Source organism: Perissodus microlepis, chromosome 13 (genome assembly GCF_051167445.1).
Source record: "Perissodus microlepis isolate ML-2025 ecotype Zambia chromosome 13, ASM5116744v1, whole genome shotgun sequence".
In the NCBI taxonomy this organism is placed as follows: Eukaryota; Metazoa; Chordata; class Actinopteri; order Cichliformes; family Cichlidae; genus Perissodus; species Perissodus microlepis.
Window position 1 is genome coordinate 27,188,838 of NC_140473.1, and position 17,857 is coordinate 27,206,694.

At 40.1% G+C, this 17,857-nt stretch overlaps 1 protein-coding gene across 1 annotated transcript; it reads left to right on the plus strand.

Annotated features, from left to right (window-relative positions):
• The first annotated feature begins 209 nt into the window (after window positions 1–209).
• crls1 (cardiolipin synthase 1) lies at window positions 210–10,008 on the plus strand. The gene is made up of 7 exons (XM_084949161.1): window positions 210–811; window positions 2,320–2,457; window positions 2,833–2,962; window positions 3,045–3,130; window positions 3,774–3,842; window positions 6,232–6,323; window positions 9,501–10,008. Exons 1-7 carry the CDS (start codon window positions 359–361, stop codon window positions 9,595–9,597), a joined length of 1,065 nt encoding a protein of 354 aa, XP_084805287.1. The 5' UTR covers window positions 210–358; the 3' UTR covers window positions 9,598–10,008.
• The last annotated feature ends 7,849 nt before the right edge of the window (window positions 10,009–17,857 follow it).

The following is a 17,857-nucleotide window of genomic DNA, read 5'->3' on the forward strand; positions in this document are numbered from 1 at the left end:
CAAAAAGGGAGGTTGTGAAAATGCTTTTAATTTGTAATTCAAAAGACTAATACGTTAAATATTTACTTGTTATTTAAGAAATTGTTACAATTTATTAACTACAAGTCCGACTATTATCTGATTTTTCTATCTCTTGTTACACCACTTATTTAAATAAGCGATTCTCTTTTTAAATTAAAAGCGCTGAAGGAAAGTAGGTTTTACGACATCATGTACCGTATCGATTTACGGCAACATGGCAGCCTGCTGGCTCGATGAGGGTACCCGTCGGCTCTGACCATCAGGGTCTTTAACTTCATGATGAACTCGCGGGGAGACGGCACGAGGCCAGCAGGTCGGTAACGTAAGTCTCGTGAAGATGATGACGCTGTGTTTTCGGGCGATTTCTGCACCGCTGTGCCGCAACACAAACGTTCGCTGTCTGGTGTCCGCGCGGAGTGCGCCCGTGTGCCTCCTGGAGCCCGTATCATGGCGGCTCAGATACACACCTGTCACGGAGTTCGCTAGGTTGAAACGACCTCAGGTGAGCGGCCCGTACCTCGCGAGACTCAAAGGGACAGACAGCCGTGTCGCGTGTTGGAGTGGGGTCCTCCAGCAGGGAAAGCAGACTCCATGGCACGTGCAAGGACCTATACCCATGACCCAGGGAGGTCACGAGCGGTATGCGGCCAGTTTCCGGTCTCTGCTGTCCCCGACAGCTCGAGGACTGTGCAGTGGAAAGACCGACGAGAAGCCGGACAGTTCCACCGGAGAGGAGAGGGGTGACGCCGGCACGGTACCGGGACATGGACTGTTCAAATTCAAAGAGCTGGTGAGTACAGAGGTGACAGGAGTATGAACTTTACAGAAGGGGGTAGGCACCGTAGATGCATGTTGTACAACAATTAATAAAGTGTAACTCATGTGTGTTCATCAGTTGCTGGCCAAAACGGTGCAATGGTTTATACTTTTAAAAGGAACTATGGTCGAATGACCATAACATGACCAAATGACCAAAACATGAAGAAACACACAGTTGCTTAAGTAGAATTTACAATAGTGTAATCATTGGTTACACTAGAAGAGCTTTGTGGGTAATTTTCCACTGAAGAGGGAGCACTGGGCTTTGTTCCAGAAAAAAAGGTTTAGTGTAAACTCATACCTTTCTCAAGCATGAAGTAAGAGAAACTGGATTTTTGTGTTGGTGAGCTATCCCAAATGACCCCCTGGGTCATTTACTGGCCCAATGGACTCTGTGAACCCAGAGGTTTAAATGTCAAGATTTTTTACAGTAAGTTTCCTCGTAAAACAGCCTTATTAGGTTTAATGAATACAAGTCCATAAGTAAATAGTTTTTCCTCTACATAAAAATGGCATGTTTGAAATACCCATCAGTCCATTTTGTTCCACTTGTTGCGGTGGGCTGGAGCCCATCTCAGCGGTCATAGAGGTTTATGGTCACAAGATTGTTGTGGGGCTAACACAAAAAGAATGTTAACCATTCATGCTCACACTCACACCTAGAGCCAGTTTATAGAATCGCCAATGAACAACGTTTTTGAAGCCAGAGTACCTGGAGAAATCCCATGCAGACAAACAACATGCAAACTCCACACATAAACTCTGCAGACTGGATTCAAACCCAGAACCTTCGTCCTATGACACAGCAGTGTTAACCGCCATATGACCCAGCTTAACATAAGCTTTTGTTTACTAAATACCACTGTGACTTGAATGGTGTGGAAGGTTGTGGTGTAGGGATAAAAGGAGTTTTCAGTTATGAAGTAGATCTCCTGCAGTCTTAAATCGAGCTTTACTTGGTCACTATTGGGTTTTTTTGTCTTCTAGGAAAATTTAAGTTCTGTGACTGTAGAACAACAATAACACCAGCTATTTTCTCGCCTACTGTTTTAGATGAATCATAGTCATAAGTCACATTGGTACACGTTCATATTCCTTGGACCTGATAAAAAATGGAGTCTTATTTTTATTTAACTGTCACCATCTTGTATCCTGTTGTAGGTCCTCTACTCATAAGTGAAACAAATAAATCATTATTTAAAAAACTGTTTTAAAGCTAACTATTGCATTTGCCAACATAAAATTGATTTGAGTCATTAGAGAAAATATAAATTCCTGCCATTGGTAAATGTCGTCTTATTTGTTAATAAGGCCAATGCAGAATCGATATATATTGCACACATTACTGAGAACAGCTGCTAGAAAAGATTTAGGCTGACTGATCTGAAGCAAGTTCTGTGATTTTTTTTTTATTTATTTTTTTTTATTTATAGCTCTAGCTGTAAACTCTGTCGTAATATTTACTTATTTTTTCTTCAGTATGAGAATCCATGGACAATCCCCAACCTGTTATGTGTGTGTCGGATTTTGCTGGCTCCATTCCTTGGTCATCTGATCATCCAGCAGAAATTTCACCTCAGTTTGGCTCTGTTTGCACTGGCCGGAGCTACTGACCTGGTAATCTACACATAAACGGACATTTACGCTAAAGCACTTCCTGCACAGGTGTGTGGTTCCAGTCTGGAGTTGCACACCTGTACAAGGAAATCTTGTAAACTCATTTTCAGCTTTTGAGGATTGCAAACAGTTTTGGACATTTAACACATGTCAATGATGCACCTGTAAAAATATTTTTAAAAACGTGGTAGTTGGAATATTTACTATTTGTGTATCAAGTCAAGATCAAGATACATGAGATGCAAATAAAGTTAATTAGGCTTTTAAATTGGGACTTTAAACTAATTGTCTTACTTAGCTCAGCTTAGAAACTTGTACCACACTGAATTTACATCTTTATTTATTCATTTTTCTGTCTCATTCTCTCTTACTCAGTTGGATGGTTACATTGCCAGAACGTGGCCCACTCAAAAGTCGGCACTGGGCAGTGCTCTCGACCCACTGGCTGACAAGATTCTCATCAGTATTTTATATGTCAGTCTCACCTATGCTGAACTTATACCAGGTATAATACTCAGTGTATTTCTGTGTTTTCTTCCTGTCTCAAACAAGGATATGAGATTTTTAACTGTGGACTTCTGTTTCAGCTCCACTGACAGCTCTAGTGATTTTCAGAGACATTGGTTTGATAGCTGCTGTCTTCTGGGTCAGATACAAGACGGTACCGCCACCGGTGAGACATATCATTCTAAAAAACTAAACTTTAACTGAGGATCTTGTATTTAAATGCCATGTAGACACTCAAATTTCAAGATATTTTTATGTGCATCCCACTGTACAGAAGTTTGCTGCAGCTAAACTGTGGGTGCAGCAGAGGGTGCTTGCAATGTAGTCCTCACTGCCAAAAATGGCACAGTTGATTTTAGTAATTATATTATTTATATCCATCCGTCCCTGTATTTATAATGCATTTTAATTGAAAGGAAGCACTTCGAGAGTGCAACCCTCTGTCAAGGCAGCGTTCTCGCTGAGTATATTTACGTTCAAACAATAATATTTTATTTTGTATATATTTATTTTGGTTTCTTTGTTCTTTTTAAGCATACTTTAAGAGGTTTATAGTGCAGTAAACAGAGGTTTACTTTGATTACTCAGATATTATGTAAGAATAGAAAATGTGTATTGATTTGTGAGTAAGTTGAAAAACATGAATAAATAAATCTATATAACAATTTATGTTGTCTTCTACCAAAAACGTGAATATTACTAAAGTAAATCTTAACTGCTCTTTACTATTTTGGGGCCACAGTGATTCTGGACTGCATTGTGAGTGTCTGTAATACTGAATCTACAGTTTCCTCCTCTTATTTCTGCAGGTGACCCTCACCAAGTTTTTTAACCCCTGCTATACTACTGCCCAGCTCAAGCCCACACTCATCAGCAAGGTGAGACGTACAACCGTGCACTCTGCTCTTTACCGATTGGAAAACTGTAGAAGACCTTTCACCATGAAGTGTTTGTAATGTTGTTTTACCTCTACGCGTGTTAGGAGCACCGCTGATGTAGTTTTACAGAGTTTACTAATCTTTACACTCAATAAGCAAAAGTTACTAAACAATAAATGACTAATGTCTTTAGGCTACTCATCAGCACCTTTACACAGCCTGTTGTGCATCTTGCCGGAAACATCGGCACATTTCCTCGTGCTTGGCATCAAATTGGATGTCAGTTAAACTCTGTAAACATTGGATGTTTTTGAGGTAGACATCCAATGTGATGAGGATATGAACAAAGCTATTTTACTAGTTTGTGCCTGTTGTGTCCGCACCCTATCAATACCCAGATAATTAAAAAATGGTTTCATTTTTGTATAAAAGACCTGTGCTTCAGTATTTCCCAATTTTGCGCAGTTTATTTATCCAGGGTTTAATATTCATAACTTCAGCCAACATTCTCAAGTTATATGGTTTATTACTGCAGTACTGTAGCCTATGTAAAATATGTAACTTCTCTTAAATACACCTGACACTGATTCATTCTACAGGGTGGGCCATTTATATGGATACACTGTAATAACATGGGAATGGTTGGTGATATTAAAGTCCTGTTTGTGGCACATTAGTATATGTGAGGGGGCAAACCCCTCAAGATGGGTGGTGACCATGGTGGCCATTTAGAAGTCGGCCATCTTGGATACAACTTTTGTTTTTTCAATAGGAAGAGGGCCATGTGACACATCAAACTTATTGGTAATGTCACAAGAAAAACAATGGTGTGCTTGGTTTCAACGTAACTTTATTCTTTCATGAGTTATTTACAAGTTTCTCTTTGTTCAAAGCCATTGACATGTCGAAGAGGTTAACACGTGAGGAGCGGATCGAAATTGTGTTGATATCTGGTAAACGCAGTAACCGAGTCATTGCAGCAGATTTCAATGCAAGACACCCTACGAGACCACCCATCTCCCAGGCTACAGTCCGCAAACTGCTTGCTAAGTTTCGTGAAACTGGTTCAGTGTTGGATTTGCCAAAATGTGGATGCAAGAAAACTGTCACTAATGAAGAAACATCAGTGGCTGTCCTAGCTTCATTCAGCAAGAGCCCACAGCGTAGCACTCGTCGCATGTCACTGGAGAGTGGCATTAGTCGAACATCCCTTCGGCGGATATTAGCTACTCACAAATGGCACCCTTACAAACTCCAGCTACTGCAGCATCTCAACGAGGATGACCCAGATCGGCGCACAGAATTTGCAGAATGGGCAAAACAAAAATTGGAACAGGACCCTTAGTTCACGCAGAAGATTTTGTTCAGTGATGAGGCAAACTTTTATGTGAATGGTGAAGTTAACAAACAAAACCACCGCTATTGGTCTGACACTAACCCACATTGGATGGATCCCTCCAAGACTGTTGGAACAACAAAAGTGATGGTTTGGTGTGGTATATGGGGTACAACGATAGTGGGTCCATTCTTCATCAATGGAAACCTCAAGGCCACTGGATATTTGAAATTGCTACATGATGTGTTTTCCTCTTTGTGCACTGAAGCTGGCACGTTCCCTGAGTTTTTCCAGCAAGATGTTGCACCACCACATTATGGGTGCCAGGTCCGAGCATTCCTAGATGAACAGTTTCCTGGAAAGTGGATTGGTCATCGTGGGCCAGTTGAATGGCCCCCAAGGTCTCCCGATCTGATCCCCTTAGACTTTTATCTTTGGGGTCATCTGAAGGCAATTGTCTATGGTGTGAAGATACGAGATGTGCAGCACCTGAAACTACGGATACTGGATGCCTGTGCTCGCATTTCTCCTGCAGTGTTGCTATCAGTGTGTGAAGAGTGGGAGAAGAGGGTTGCATTGACAATCCAACACAATGGTCAGCACATTGAACACATTTTATAAGTGGTCAGAAACTTGTAAATAACTCATGTAAGAATAAAGTTACGTTGAAACCAAGCACACCATTGTTTTTCTTGTGACATTACCAATAAGTTTGATGTGTCACATGGCCCTCTTCCTATTGAAAAAACAAAAGTTGTATCCAAGATGGCCGACTTCTAAATGGCCACCATGGTCACCACCCATCTTGAGGAGTTTGCCCCCTCACATGTACTAATGTGCCACAAACAGGACTTTAATATCACCAACCATTCCCATGTTATTACAATGTATCCCTATAAATGGCCCACCCTGTATGTTTGAATCCACAAATAGCCTTTAAACAGTCTGAAATACTAGCATAATTTCATTTCAAATACGTGCAAAATTTTATCATGCCTTCATCTTTCTTTTCTGACTTTTATTTTATTCATGATTCATGTTCTTTTTCAATAGATTAACACGGCCATTCAGCTCTGTCTGGTTGCAGCTTCTTTGGCTGCTCCGGTCTTCCAGTATACAGACAGCATCCTGCTGCAGTGCTTATGGTAAACCACACGCTCCACATTACTTATGCAATCGCAGTTTCATCCACTTAGCTTTAATATCCAAAATGTTCTTTTCCTTTCAGTCTGGTGGTACAACCAAAAAAAAAAAATGTACAATGGATGCAAATGGTCTCCTCTCAGTCAAGCACATAAATGCTGTTTGTTGCAGCACGTTGTTCAGGTTAAGTGTACTGACTCATTTCAGTCTGCACCTCAGAGTGAGCTTGAGTAGAAATCAGACCAATGACAAACATGTTGTGCCATAGTAACCTACATTTTTACAAATCTACTTCAGTGGACTGTTGAACTGAGCATCGTAATTGATTTACAAGCCTTACAGTTTGGATTACTGATATGAAACTATGGGCTTTTATTTAGTTAGATTTTAGAGTTGTAAGACAAATCTTAAATGCTTTTGTTTGCTGTGGTTGATTAAACAGACTATATCAAATATCTAAAGATAGTATTGTTACGTTCCCCTAAAAGGGTCCAGGCGGTGAGGGGGAAGTAACAAAAAGTGTCCGGGTCAGAAAAAGGAGTCAAGGAGGCAAAAGGGTTAAATTAAATAGTTTTATTAAAGTAGCTCAACTAAAAGAGACGGACAAACCGCTATCACCATTTAAGAAAACAAACAAAACTCAGGCGTTGGTCAATAAAGTAAAACGTAAGCCAAAAAGAAAGGGAGCAGCTCACTAGCTGCAAACACCAGTGTTGGGTAAGTTACTTTAAATTAGTAACTTAGTTACATTACTAGTTACTTTTGATGGAAGTAACTCAGTTACTTCAAGTTACTCGTTACTTTCGAAGTAACTAGTTACTAGGGAAAGTAACTTTGGTTTTACTCAGACTTCTCTTGTTAATGTGTTGCTAACTGGATACCCAGCAAGAGTGCCAGTCTTCTAGCTTGCTTACTTGCCACAAGTGCACTGTGCCACCTACCAAAGGAAAAAATAATGTGCATATTTCCACGAGAGAAATCCCACGCCTGGACCGTCGTTGACCACCGCCATGATTCTAGCCTACGTTACAGCGTCATGTGCACTTTTTACATCCAACACAAAAACTGCAGTCGTGGTGCTTTTGATTGTACTCAGAACTCAGAAATTCTGCCTTCTGAATAGGAAGATGTAGGTAACACCAGACTGCAGATGAGTTGCATACAGGGCTGGACTGGGACAAAAAAAATCAGCCCGGGCATTTTGACTATAGACCGGCCCACCATTAAGGCAAAAATCATAAAGCCTTTGAATGAAAACAAACGCTGTTGTGACAGTGATGTACACTGTCTTGATGGTATATATGTATCAATCTATCAATCGTTTGTTGTAAGACTCAGATAATTATTTATTAAAAGCGAGACATTTGAAATGAGAATAAGAAAGTATTTCTTTATGCCCCCCTTTCCCTGTTAATACCCTACCTGCCCCCCTGGCAAAACTTTGCTAGACCTGCCCCTGCACAGTTACCAGCTGTCAGCTACATAGAAAAGGATCCTGGTGTTATTTATCTCTCAGAAACAGTTCATAACTTCCCTTCAACTCATTCATGTCACCTAAAAGGTAAACCTGTTACTCCATCACCTGTTCAGCTCTGAAGATTCAGTAAGGACATCTCCTGGTTTCATCTGGTTTCCCACTCACCAGATATCCAAACCGACATCATGACCAGCAGCTTTACAGCTGTGGATCCAGCAAACATCAGCTGATACTAGAAAGTAATATTAAATAAATTCTAACAACAGCTGATCAAACGTGCTGCTGTTGTTTAACGTGACATCCGGTGGTTTCCTCTTTCTGGCGCAAAGCGGACGATAAATAAACAAGAGGGAAAAGCCGATCAGCTGATCATTGATCAGTTTCATGATTAAAGTAGCAACGGGAGAGGGAGGGGAGAGAATGAGAGAAGAAGAGGCAGCTGTGCAGCAAAGACACAGAATAACTCCAGCTTTGTGTCTTTTTCATTGTAGCTGAAGTCCGGGACAAACTGTTCCTTTTCACCTCAATACGAAACGCGTAATAATTTCTCTGAATATGAGACGATTCTGTTTTTTAGGGAACAGTTGGCAACTCTATTTTGTTCATACGGTTAATTATTAAAGTTCAACATCAGTAACATAGCACCACCCAGCTGTATAGAAACCCCGTCATGCTAGCTAGCACGCAGTACGAAAAAGTCAGCACAACGAAAATAAACTCCACCTAAACTTGGTTTATATCTGACCCAGAGAGACTGCAGGTCATAACGTCTTACCTGAAGTTCAGTTCACCTGACACTCGGACGGGCGGCCGCTTCGGGTCTCTCCTCCTGCCTCCCCTTTCTCTCATCCACCTGCTGGCCTCCACCACTTGCTAATGTTACTGAATCTGTGGAAGCTCCGCGATAGCCACCACACGAAGTAACGAATAACGAGCCTATCTAAATCCCAGTAACGAGTAACGCGTTCCTGATTTTGGCATAATAACTAGTTACCGTGCTCGTTACCACAATAATAACGTAGTTACTGTAACGCGTTACTTAATAACGCGTTAGTCCCAACACTGGCAAACACGGACATGCAGCTCACTAGCTGAAAACCACCAAAAACACAGCTCACTAGCTGCAAACACAACAAACACTCAGCTCACAAGCTGTAACCACACTAATGGCACTCTGGCCCAGAGCTCACCTTTCCCTGGGCTTAAATACTTTTAATTACTGACGAGAGTCAGCTGCACAAAAGAAAGGTGGCAACTAAGGCAGGAGAGATGGTCGGACACGCCCACACAGACAACTTCAAGAGGCGGCCCTGCTAGGGCCGTAACAGTATATACAGTTAAAATTAATTTTTTCAATTAAATCGAGTTTTAAGTTAAACAACAGGTTAAGAAATGAATGAGGGTAAATTACAGTTAAAGCTCATCATACTCTTTGTTTAGCCAATGTGTCTTTCTTCATAAGACCACTGGGGGCAGCATAGTCACATTTTCAAATTCAACACATTTACTGTTTATAACAAACTGGAGATTAATTCATTCCTCACCACAATAAGATAACAAATTATATTATTCTTTTAATATTAATATAAAAATGATTTACCTCTCCTTCATCTTTTTTCTAACTTTGCACTTAAAAATTATTTGACCAAATACTTTCAAAGTTTGGTGTGTATTACAGCACATGTCATTTATCATGTTGCAGGTATATTACAGCAGTGACTACAACTGCATCAGGTTATAGCTACTGGCACTACGGCCGCAAGACTGTTCAGGTGTTGAACACCAGATCACCATCATAAACGCACCGAAAGCAGAACAAAAGCAGCGCCCCAGAGACACTGAGCCCCAGTAAAAGGATGGACAGACAGGCAGACAGATGGACGATCGCCAGGAGCTCTAAGACCAAGTGGATGTGACAACTGTACACATGTCGCCATGGAAATGACACATGGAAACCAACCGAGGCCGCAGATGGTTTACTGCAACACTACAGAAACGCCTAACAGCAGTGAAGCCAGCAGACAGCATTCGGAGACAGGATAAAAACAGCAAACGCAAATATAGACCGTCCACCCACAACACAAAACAAGAGCTTCTGTTTATTTTTTCTTAGGTTTTCAATCAAGGGGTTGCAATGTGAACCTAATTATTGTCACATGATTGTCATTTTTACACAACGGTGATTTATGATTAAAAAGGAAATCTGCTTTCGTGTTTGTCCACGAGAATCTTTCGGATGCAGGGGATTTTTTTTTTCCTCAGGGAGGGGTAATCTTATGGGACACACATGTGACAGCTGATCTATTTAAAACCAACAATCGGGGGATTAAAATTTGGGTGCGCGGTGAAATGACATCCTAGCTGGGCTCCACAGGCCCAGCAGATTCTCAGTCCTGATTCATTTAGTGCTGCTTTGAGCTTAAATTTGTCAAGGCCAATGCCGAGCTGCAGATTAGTATCCTTATTAAGGAATGTGGAGTCAATGATCCTATTATTACTTGAATAATTAATAAAAAGCATCAACTTTTAAATTGCTGCTAATAATCCAAACCTTCAAATTATCAGCTGTTGTGAGAACAAAACACCTCAGCTTTGGGAAAGGTGAGGATCCCATTTTATTATTTTCCTCATGTATTGTAGACAAGAAAATAAATAATAGGGACTGGTTGCACACATTTCCTTTGCTTTTATGTATGTGTATCATTAAAAACCACAACTGCAGTGCTGTTTTCAAGTTCTTCCAGTCTTGGGATCAATATGCCTGATAAGCCAGAGGTTATGCAGAGGCCCAGGGAGAACACGAGCCATTGCGGATGAACTCCTCAGGCGGTCGTATCTTACTCCACTGCGCATTTTTTCCCTCAAGAAGAAACTAGTGTGATGAGGGGAAATGAGAAAGCATAACCTTTTCATCTCCACCATTTATTTCCCAGCAATTTTCTGCACCACTTGGGTAATGCAGCTTCCTCGCCGAGCGTGTGCTGATGACTGCCAGGCTTTTGCAAGTTGTTTTCATGGCCTTGAGTGGGATGTCTCCTCATTATATCTTCAGTGAATAAATTTAAACGATCCCATTTTAATATGAGACATCCGTCACCGAGAACAAATTGATACCTACGCTTATTAAAACACTGCTTAAAGAAGTTCTGCTGCTTTATATTTTTTTTCCCCCAAAGTCTATATTTGATAAGACTAATTGGATGTGTACACTATAATTTGGAAGTTGTTTGGTGCCCCACAGTCTTTTCATATAGTGTTTGGGAGAAGCTTTAATTAGTTATGCCTTTGAGATTAAAGATGGGGAAAACATACCTTCAAGCCCTCAGTGATGGACTTCAGTGAGATGCGTGTCATCGTGACTGACAGATATTGACAGCTGTTATTTACACGGTGATGGTTCTGTCAGTAAAGTGAGTCAGAATTTAGATTACAAAGAGCTAAAGATGAAAACTGTCTTCAGGATTTATTCTCACTATAACAGCACCTCCGAGATGCCTTTAAAACATTTCTCAGGTTAAAAAAAAAAGGCAAAATCTTCCATCCAGCAATTATTTAGTGCTTTTACCCAAGGCTTGTCTTTCTTTCTTTCTCTTTTTCAAATATGATCTTCCCTTTGGAAATCCATCTCTTATCCCTTCAAATTCTTCCATCTCATTCATTCACAGTTACTGGAGTCTAAATGACTCCTGGTCTGTTGCAATTAATCTTCTTGTCTAGTCACATTTACAAAGAAATCAGTGCTCTTGTCTCAGAAAATGACTCTCTCACTTATTAAAGTAGAATCCACGGATTTGTATTTTCTGGCCCTGATTAAAGGATCTGCCATTTACATTTTATGCATTGTCATCTCCGAAAATAAGTTTTTAAATAAAGTGAAAATAATAAGATTATTTAAGAACTATCAGGAGGTCATCTTCTGCAAGAACACAAACCAAATTATATAAAAAAAACACATAGTGGGGATTATTTTTCTTTATATACAATGGCTGACGCCACTAATAAACAAAACTTTAGTCTGGCTACTGAACTCATTCACCTTGAACGAGAATAGTTTAAGTAAGCCACTGTAAGGCCTTTCTCAGCCACTAGATGGAGAAATTGCAAAGAAACGCCAAAGGTGATTTTACATTAGTGTCAGTAGAGGCCTTGTTTGTATCATTAATGTGCAGTCAATAAATATTTAAAGACCTCAGCAATCAACTGTACAGTGATGTGATTATTTTAACAGATAAGCATTTATAATTAAAGGATTTAAGATAAGCTGCAAAAATAAGTTGACAATTTAGGTGTTTATATGTTATATATTTAACAAATACTGCAAAAGTCATATTCCTTAACTAGTGACTTTAAACAGGAAATGTTTAAAGTCACAGAAAGGATTTAAAAACTGGAAGCACAAAAAATAAACAATTTTTTTCTATAACAGAAGTGGAAACTGGTGCACAGTTTGTTACACTACAGCTATGAGCTCTAATGTAACAGACAGACTTTTCCACTGTGAGACTCGAGAGAAAAGAGGGTCAGCTAAAAGTAGAAATATGTTAAATTATGTAAATTATGTTAGATTAACCAGATTACTCAGTTTTCTAAACAATAGAGCAGAACCTGACGGTGATTGCTAGTTAGGAATGGTGTGTTATTTTCTACCTGGTGCCACTCTCATTTTCTCCTTACTGCTCATCTTTTAGTTGATGCAGAAACAAACCTGTTCTTCAAAACTTAACAGGACACATTTGAGAAACTGTCACCTGGGACTATCCATGCTTAGTGAAGCCAGGTTCAAAACCTGCTAGAAAAACCAGTTAAAGAATCCCTCCAACACTCATACAGATGATTTAGTGATGGAGGCGAAAAAAGCCAAATGTGCCTTCACACTTCACAGCCCAGCTCTCCAAAACCCACAGACAGGCTGAATCACACTAACAAGGACAAACTTTGGATCTGTATGCTTGTGTCAGCACGGCCCTGCGGCTACCGCTCACTGTTTCAGTCAGCCCTGCATCAAGTGAGAAGTGAGAGGTATCCTCTGTCCTCCAGAGCTAAAGAAAGCTTAGCTCTGCCCAACAACATCTCAACAGAGACTCCTTGTTTCCTGATGATTTTACTAGATTAGTTTCAAAACTGGTGAAATGTGTGTATATATATATATATATATATATATATATATATATATATATATATATATATATATATATGAGGTGCTTGTAAAGAAAATGACTTGACTTCATTGACGTTCTAAAACCAAATCGTGTCAAGTCTAGGTATTTAAACCCTAGTGGAGGAGGGCCGATGACCCACTATTAATCATCCCATCCCATGAGCCAAGCTGTGAAGAAAGGCATGAGTCATTACTACTAGAGGTTGTGGGTAAAACCACTGTGAGACTTTGCATGAGTTGAGTGGGGGTTGAGGTGCCTGCAAAGGGATCTCAGGACTGCTCTGTAGGTGGCTGACAGCTGCTGTCATAAGCCACCCTCTGTTCAATGACGGTCATTCACAGTGGACATAGGTGGCCTCTTTTGCTGCTCTTTCAAACCATCTGTGCTCTCGATCCAAAATGTGAACACTGGCATCCTCAAAAGAGTGACCTTTATTTTTTTCAGTGTAAATGTAACATCTTTAGGAAATTTAAAGAAATCCAGTTGCTTTCTTTCCAAACTCCTTAGACTACCATGACCTGGATGACTGAGAACTTATACAGACATATCCTATACAGACATGTCTTTGAAATCTTGTTTTGCCTGCTTTGCTTTTACATTTGTCTGTCAGGTAATGTTATAGTGGTGGATGCTCATATTAAACATGGCTAAAGTTTCACATGATCAGGTCAGTTTTTGTCCTGTGAGTCAAAAACATAGGACTCAGACTCCTCTAGATGCTAATTTTCTATTATTTTTTCAACTATTGATATATGATATTAGCGAGAGAAAATATCCCTAATAGCTACATATTGGTCACACATCTGTGGTTGTGAGCATAGAAGACCCAACCATCGCCTATCTGGTCATTTTGTTTTTAAGGTGAAGCCAATTAGAAACTAGTAGGCTTAAAGCACTGCTTTTCAAACTTTAGGACAGGGATGAGCCACTGAAGGTAGGAAAAACACAAAGTGAAACTAGCTGAGTGAATAAGACTGTCAAAGAGAAAGCAAAGACAAGTTTATTGATGCTATCATGCTCACATTTATTTAAGTACAATTCAACTTTAATCCTGTAATTGATTTTTTTAAAGAATTAAAATAATTTACAGCATGCAAGGAAAAACTTGGGAGCATAAACAGAGGGCAGGGTGTTCCAGGGAGAGCAACTAAATAGCCTTGTTTTATTAAAGCAGCTCTAATAAAATCCAAGGACATGGAGTATGAAGATGTACTCTGAATTGAATAAGTCACCTTTCAAATGGCTAACAGTAGTTTAGTAGAAGATTGTATTTGACACCACTCCTCCCTGGTCACTGCTATTCCACTTCAGTGTTTTTTGACACAAACCACCACCTGTGTGTAATATTTGGCCTTTGCTGTGTAGGTTATCAACAGCATCCTCTGAGGAGTCTGACACCATGGTTGTTGCCATTCCTGATCCTGTTTCTGTGCTTGTGTGAAATTTCATGCAAGTCCATGCAAAATCTGACAAGACATTTCAGTCTGGAGCAATGTGGTGGACTGAACTGCTGACATCACCGTCCATGCCCGTAACCACTCTGCCAGCATGAACATATTTTCTCATGGTAGTCATATCGTTTCACTGGATCAGGTTCAGTTGAACTGCATTTAATTTGTGGTGCTCACGGCCATAAATAATTACATTTACAAGACGGCAGCAATGTGTTTCCCGTTATTCTGTATAATCCACAAAACATGTTGCAGTCAGTTTTGCTGGCACTCTTTCTTAAGTACAAAGTTGTGAACAGACTCTTTTATAATCCTTTTTAGAGACTTGAGGCAATTTAGAGAGGATTTTCAGGGAGAAGACTTCAATTAAAAGGTTTTCAAAAGGCTGTTATCAGAGCTGCGAAGGCAAGGATGTGGCTGCCACAAGATCCGGGTGCACTTGATTTGTCTGTGGCTACGACAAGTAAACAGGCATTTTCCAGTTGCACAGCTCCGTGGGAGTGCTGCCTTTCAAGTGTGTGTGTTCATGAAGCTCCGTGGTGTGACTGGACACGTCGTAGGCACAGAGACTTTGAGCTGCCAGAGGTTCTGAGCCAAACTTCACTTCAAACTTGACTGCTTATGAAACCCACTGAATCAGAGTCCTTATAGTGCTTACACCAGGCCTACACTCACAAAGCCGTACCAACACAAATCCATATGGGTACTATAGCTCCGCACACACACAAACACACATGCTCCTGCACACTTACATCTTTTCTGGTCCTGAAATAGCTCTCAGCCTCCCACTCTCCCTTATATAAGCTCCCAGCACGGAGATCTGCTGGTGAAGATTGGGGTGTGTGCAAATGTGTGTGTGTGTTAATGCATCTGTCTGTTGATGTGTGTGCACATGTGCACTTGTGTCTGTGTGAGTGCCAGTGTGTGGGCAGTAGGAGTGTCTTAAGTTGTGTGTTTTTGTGCAGCATTTATGATTTGAGATTCCTGTTGATAATGCAGTGCGTAGCAAAGTACAAGCAATTTCTTGAAGGAAAGAAATGTTCTTAAATACATAATTGCTGCCTTTTTTCTGTAGTTTTTGGCCATCATTTGGTTATAAAAGACCTGGGCAAGGGCAAAGAACACATTTAGTAAGACGGCATAGTATACAAACTGTAGCATTTAGGATTCAAAAGGAAAGAATTTCAATACCGTAGCACTGTAATTGTCGTTCATAGTGGAAAATTTAATTTAAAAGTATTACTCTAAAATGTTATTTTAACAAAGGTTTTTACGTATACTTAATAATTTTTTAATAACCTGTGAGCCAGATAGAGTAAAATGTGACTCAGTATTAGAAATCCAGACAACAAAGAAAAAGTGTTTGCATCATTATTATCTGTTTGCTACTTTTGCTTCTGCAGAGGGATTCTGGTGCATAACAAGGAGTCCCATTACCAGAAACTCTGAGCAGTCTCTGTTTTGAAATGGCCTTGTATTCTGTAAGCAATGTTTCCTTCTATCTGGACACTGAGGCAGGACACATTTTGCACGAGTGGGTGACTGAGTGTAATACGCCGATCAGCCACGACATTATAACCACTGACAGGTGGCATGAGTAACATTGATTATCTTGTTACAAATAGCACCTATGACATGATGGACTGCATTTAGCACAGCAATTTGCTTCAGATTTGATGTGTTGGAATTAAGAAAAATGGGCAAAAGTAAGGCTGTGAGCAGCCGTGTTGTCTATTTTAGTGGCTTGGACATCTTCAGAATGTCAAGTCTTATCAGGTGTTCCTGGTATGCAGAAGTGATCCAATGAAGGGGGGGCATGACTCACTGAAACGCTTCTGCAGCACAAATTACTGAAACTCTTGATGTTGCTTAAGATAAAAGTGTCACAACAAATTTGAACTGCAGCTTTCTGGAGCTGTATCCATTGTAGATATACTATATAAGGTGGAGATATGAAGAGTAAAGAATCTAGAATAGAAATCTATGGGAAAATCAAGAGCCAGTCTGTGGCTAAAATGGGAACAATAGACTCACTGGCTACTTTGTTAACTGCTTGTTAACTAAATATCTAATCAGCCAATCGCATTGCAGCAGCTAAATAAATTATGTGGATGTGGTGAAGACGACCTGCTGAAATTCAGAGCAACAGAATGGGAAATTAAGTGATTTTGAACATGGTGTGATTTTTTGTGCCAGAGCATTTAGAAACTACTAATCTAAAGAAAATATCCAGTGAGTGGCAGCTTTTTGGGTGAAAAGACTTTGTTGATGTCAGAGGACAGAGGAGAATGGCCAGACTGCTTCAGCCTGATAGGCAACAGAAACTCAAATAACCACTTGCTACAGGTGTGCAGAACATGTCTGAATGCACAATACGTTGAACCTTGAACTGAAGGACTGACACTGAGACTAGTATTCACAAAGACTGGAAAAATGTTAGGGGAAAAATTCTATTGCAACATTCGAAAGTGTCAGAATTTGACTTAAATAACATCAAAGCATGGATCCATCCTATCAGTGGTTCAGGCTGGTGCTGGTACTGTAATATAATGGTGTATAGAATATTTTTATAGCCCACTTTGGTGTATAGGGTATATGAGAAAACTGCCCACATTCATTCTGATTTTCTTCTAGAAGGGCTTTGCTCCTGCTGATGCCTGTTCATCCCTGAAGGGGTCTACAGTAGGCCCATGGTTTGGCAGAAGATGAACTGAGGGGACCTGGTTTAATGTATCTCCTTTTCTTTTATGTTGGCAGCAACATGTGCAATTACCTGGGAAGATGTGGCAGCAGGATACACTGTGAGAACAAGGCAAGCCTGTGGAGGTGGCGTGAAGCTCAGAGCAATGTTTTGCTGAGAAGCATTGAAGTAGGTGTTAGTTTCAAACATAACCCCCTACTTAAGCGTGGCAACAGTATTCCCTGATTGAAAGGGCCAATTTTCAACAGGAAAATACACCCTTCTACCCTCCAGAAATGGTTCAAGAACGGTTTGAGGGACAAAACAAAGATTTCAGCTTGATTTTGGACACCTCGTTTCCCATATCTGAATCTAATCAAGAATCTAATAAAGAAGGAATACATTGCTGCCAAGATCTTATTGTGACAAGACATCATCAGGGGTGTTGTAGAAGCCATTCGGGAACGAGTGTTTTGTAGCCATAAGAGGGAACTAAACAATATCAGAGAGTGGGTTTGATGTTCCTGCCTGTCATTGTAAATTCTAATAAAAACCTGTTTTAACAGACATTTTTAAAACTGCCAAAAACTTCAGTTGATCATAATTTTATAATTTAAATGGGTCTTAGTTTTTTTATGTGTTTTTTTAAAACCTAATCCTCAAAGACTTGCAACGTGCTTCATGTTGCTTGAATTATAAATGCAGAAAAGAAATTCACTGGAGAACTCTGCACCCCCAGAAATGCTACTAAAAGGCAGCACTTAGCTAC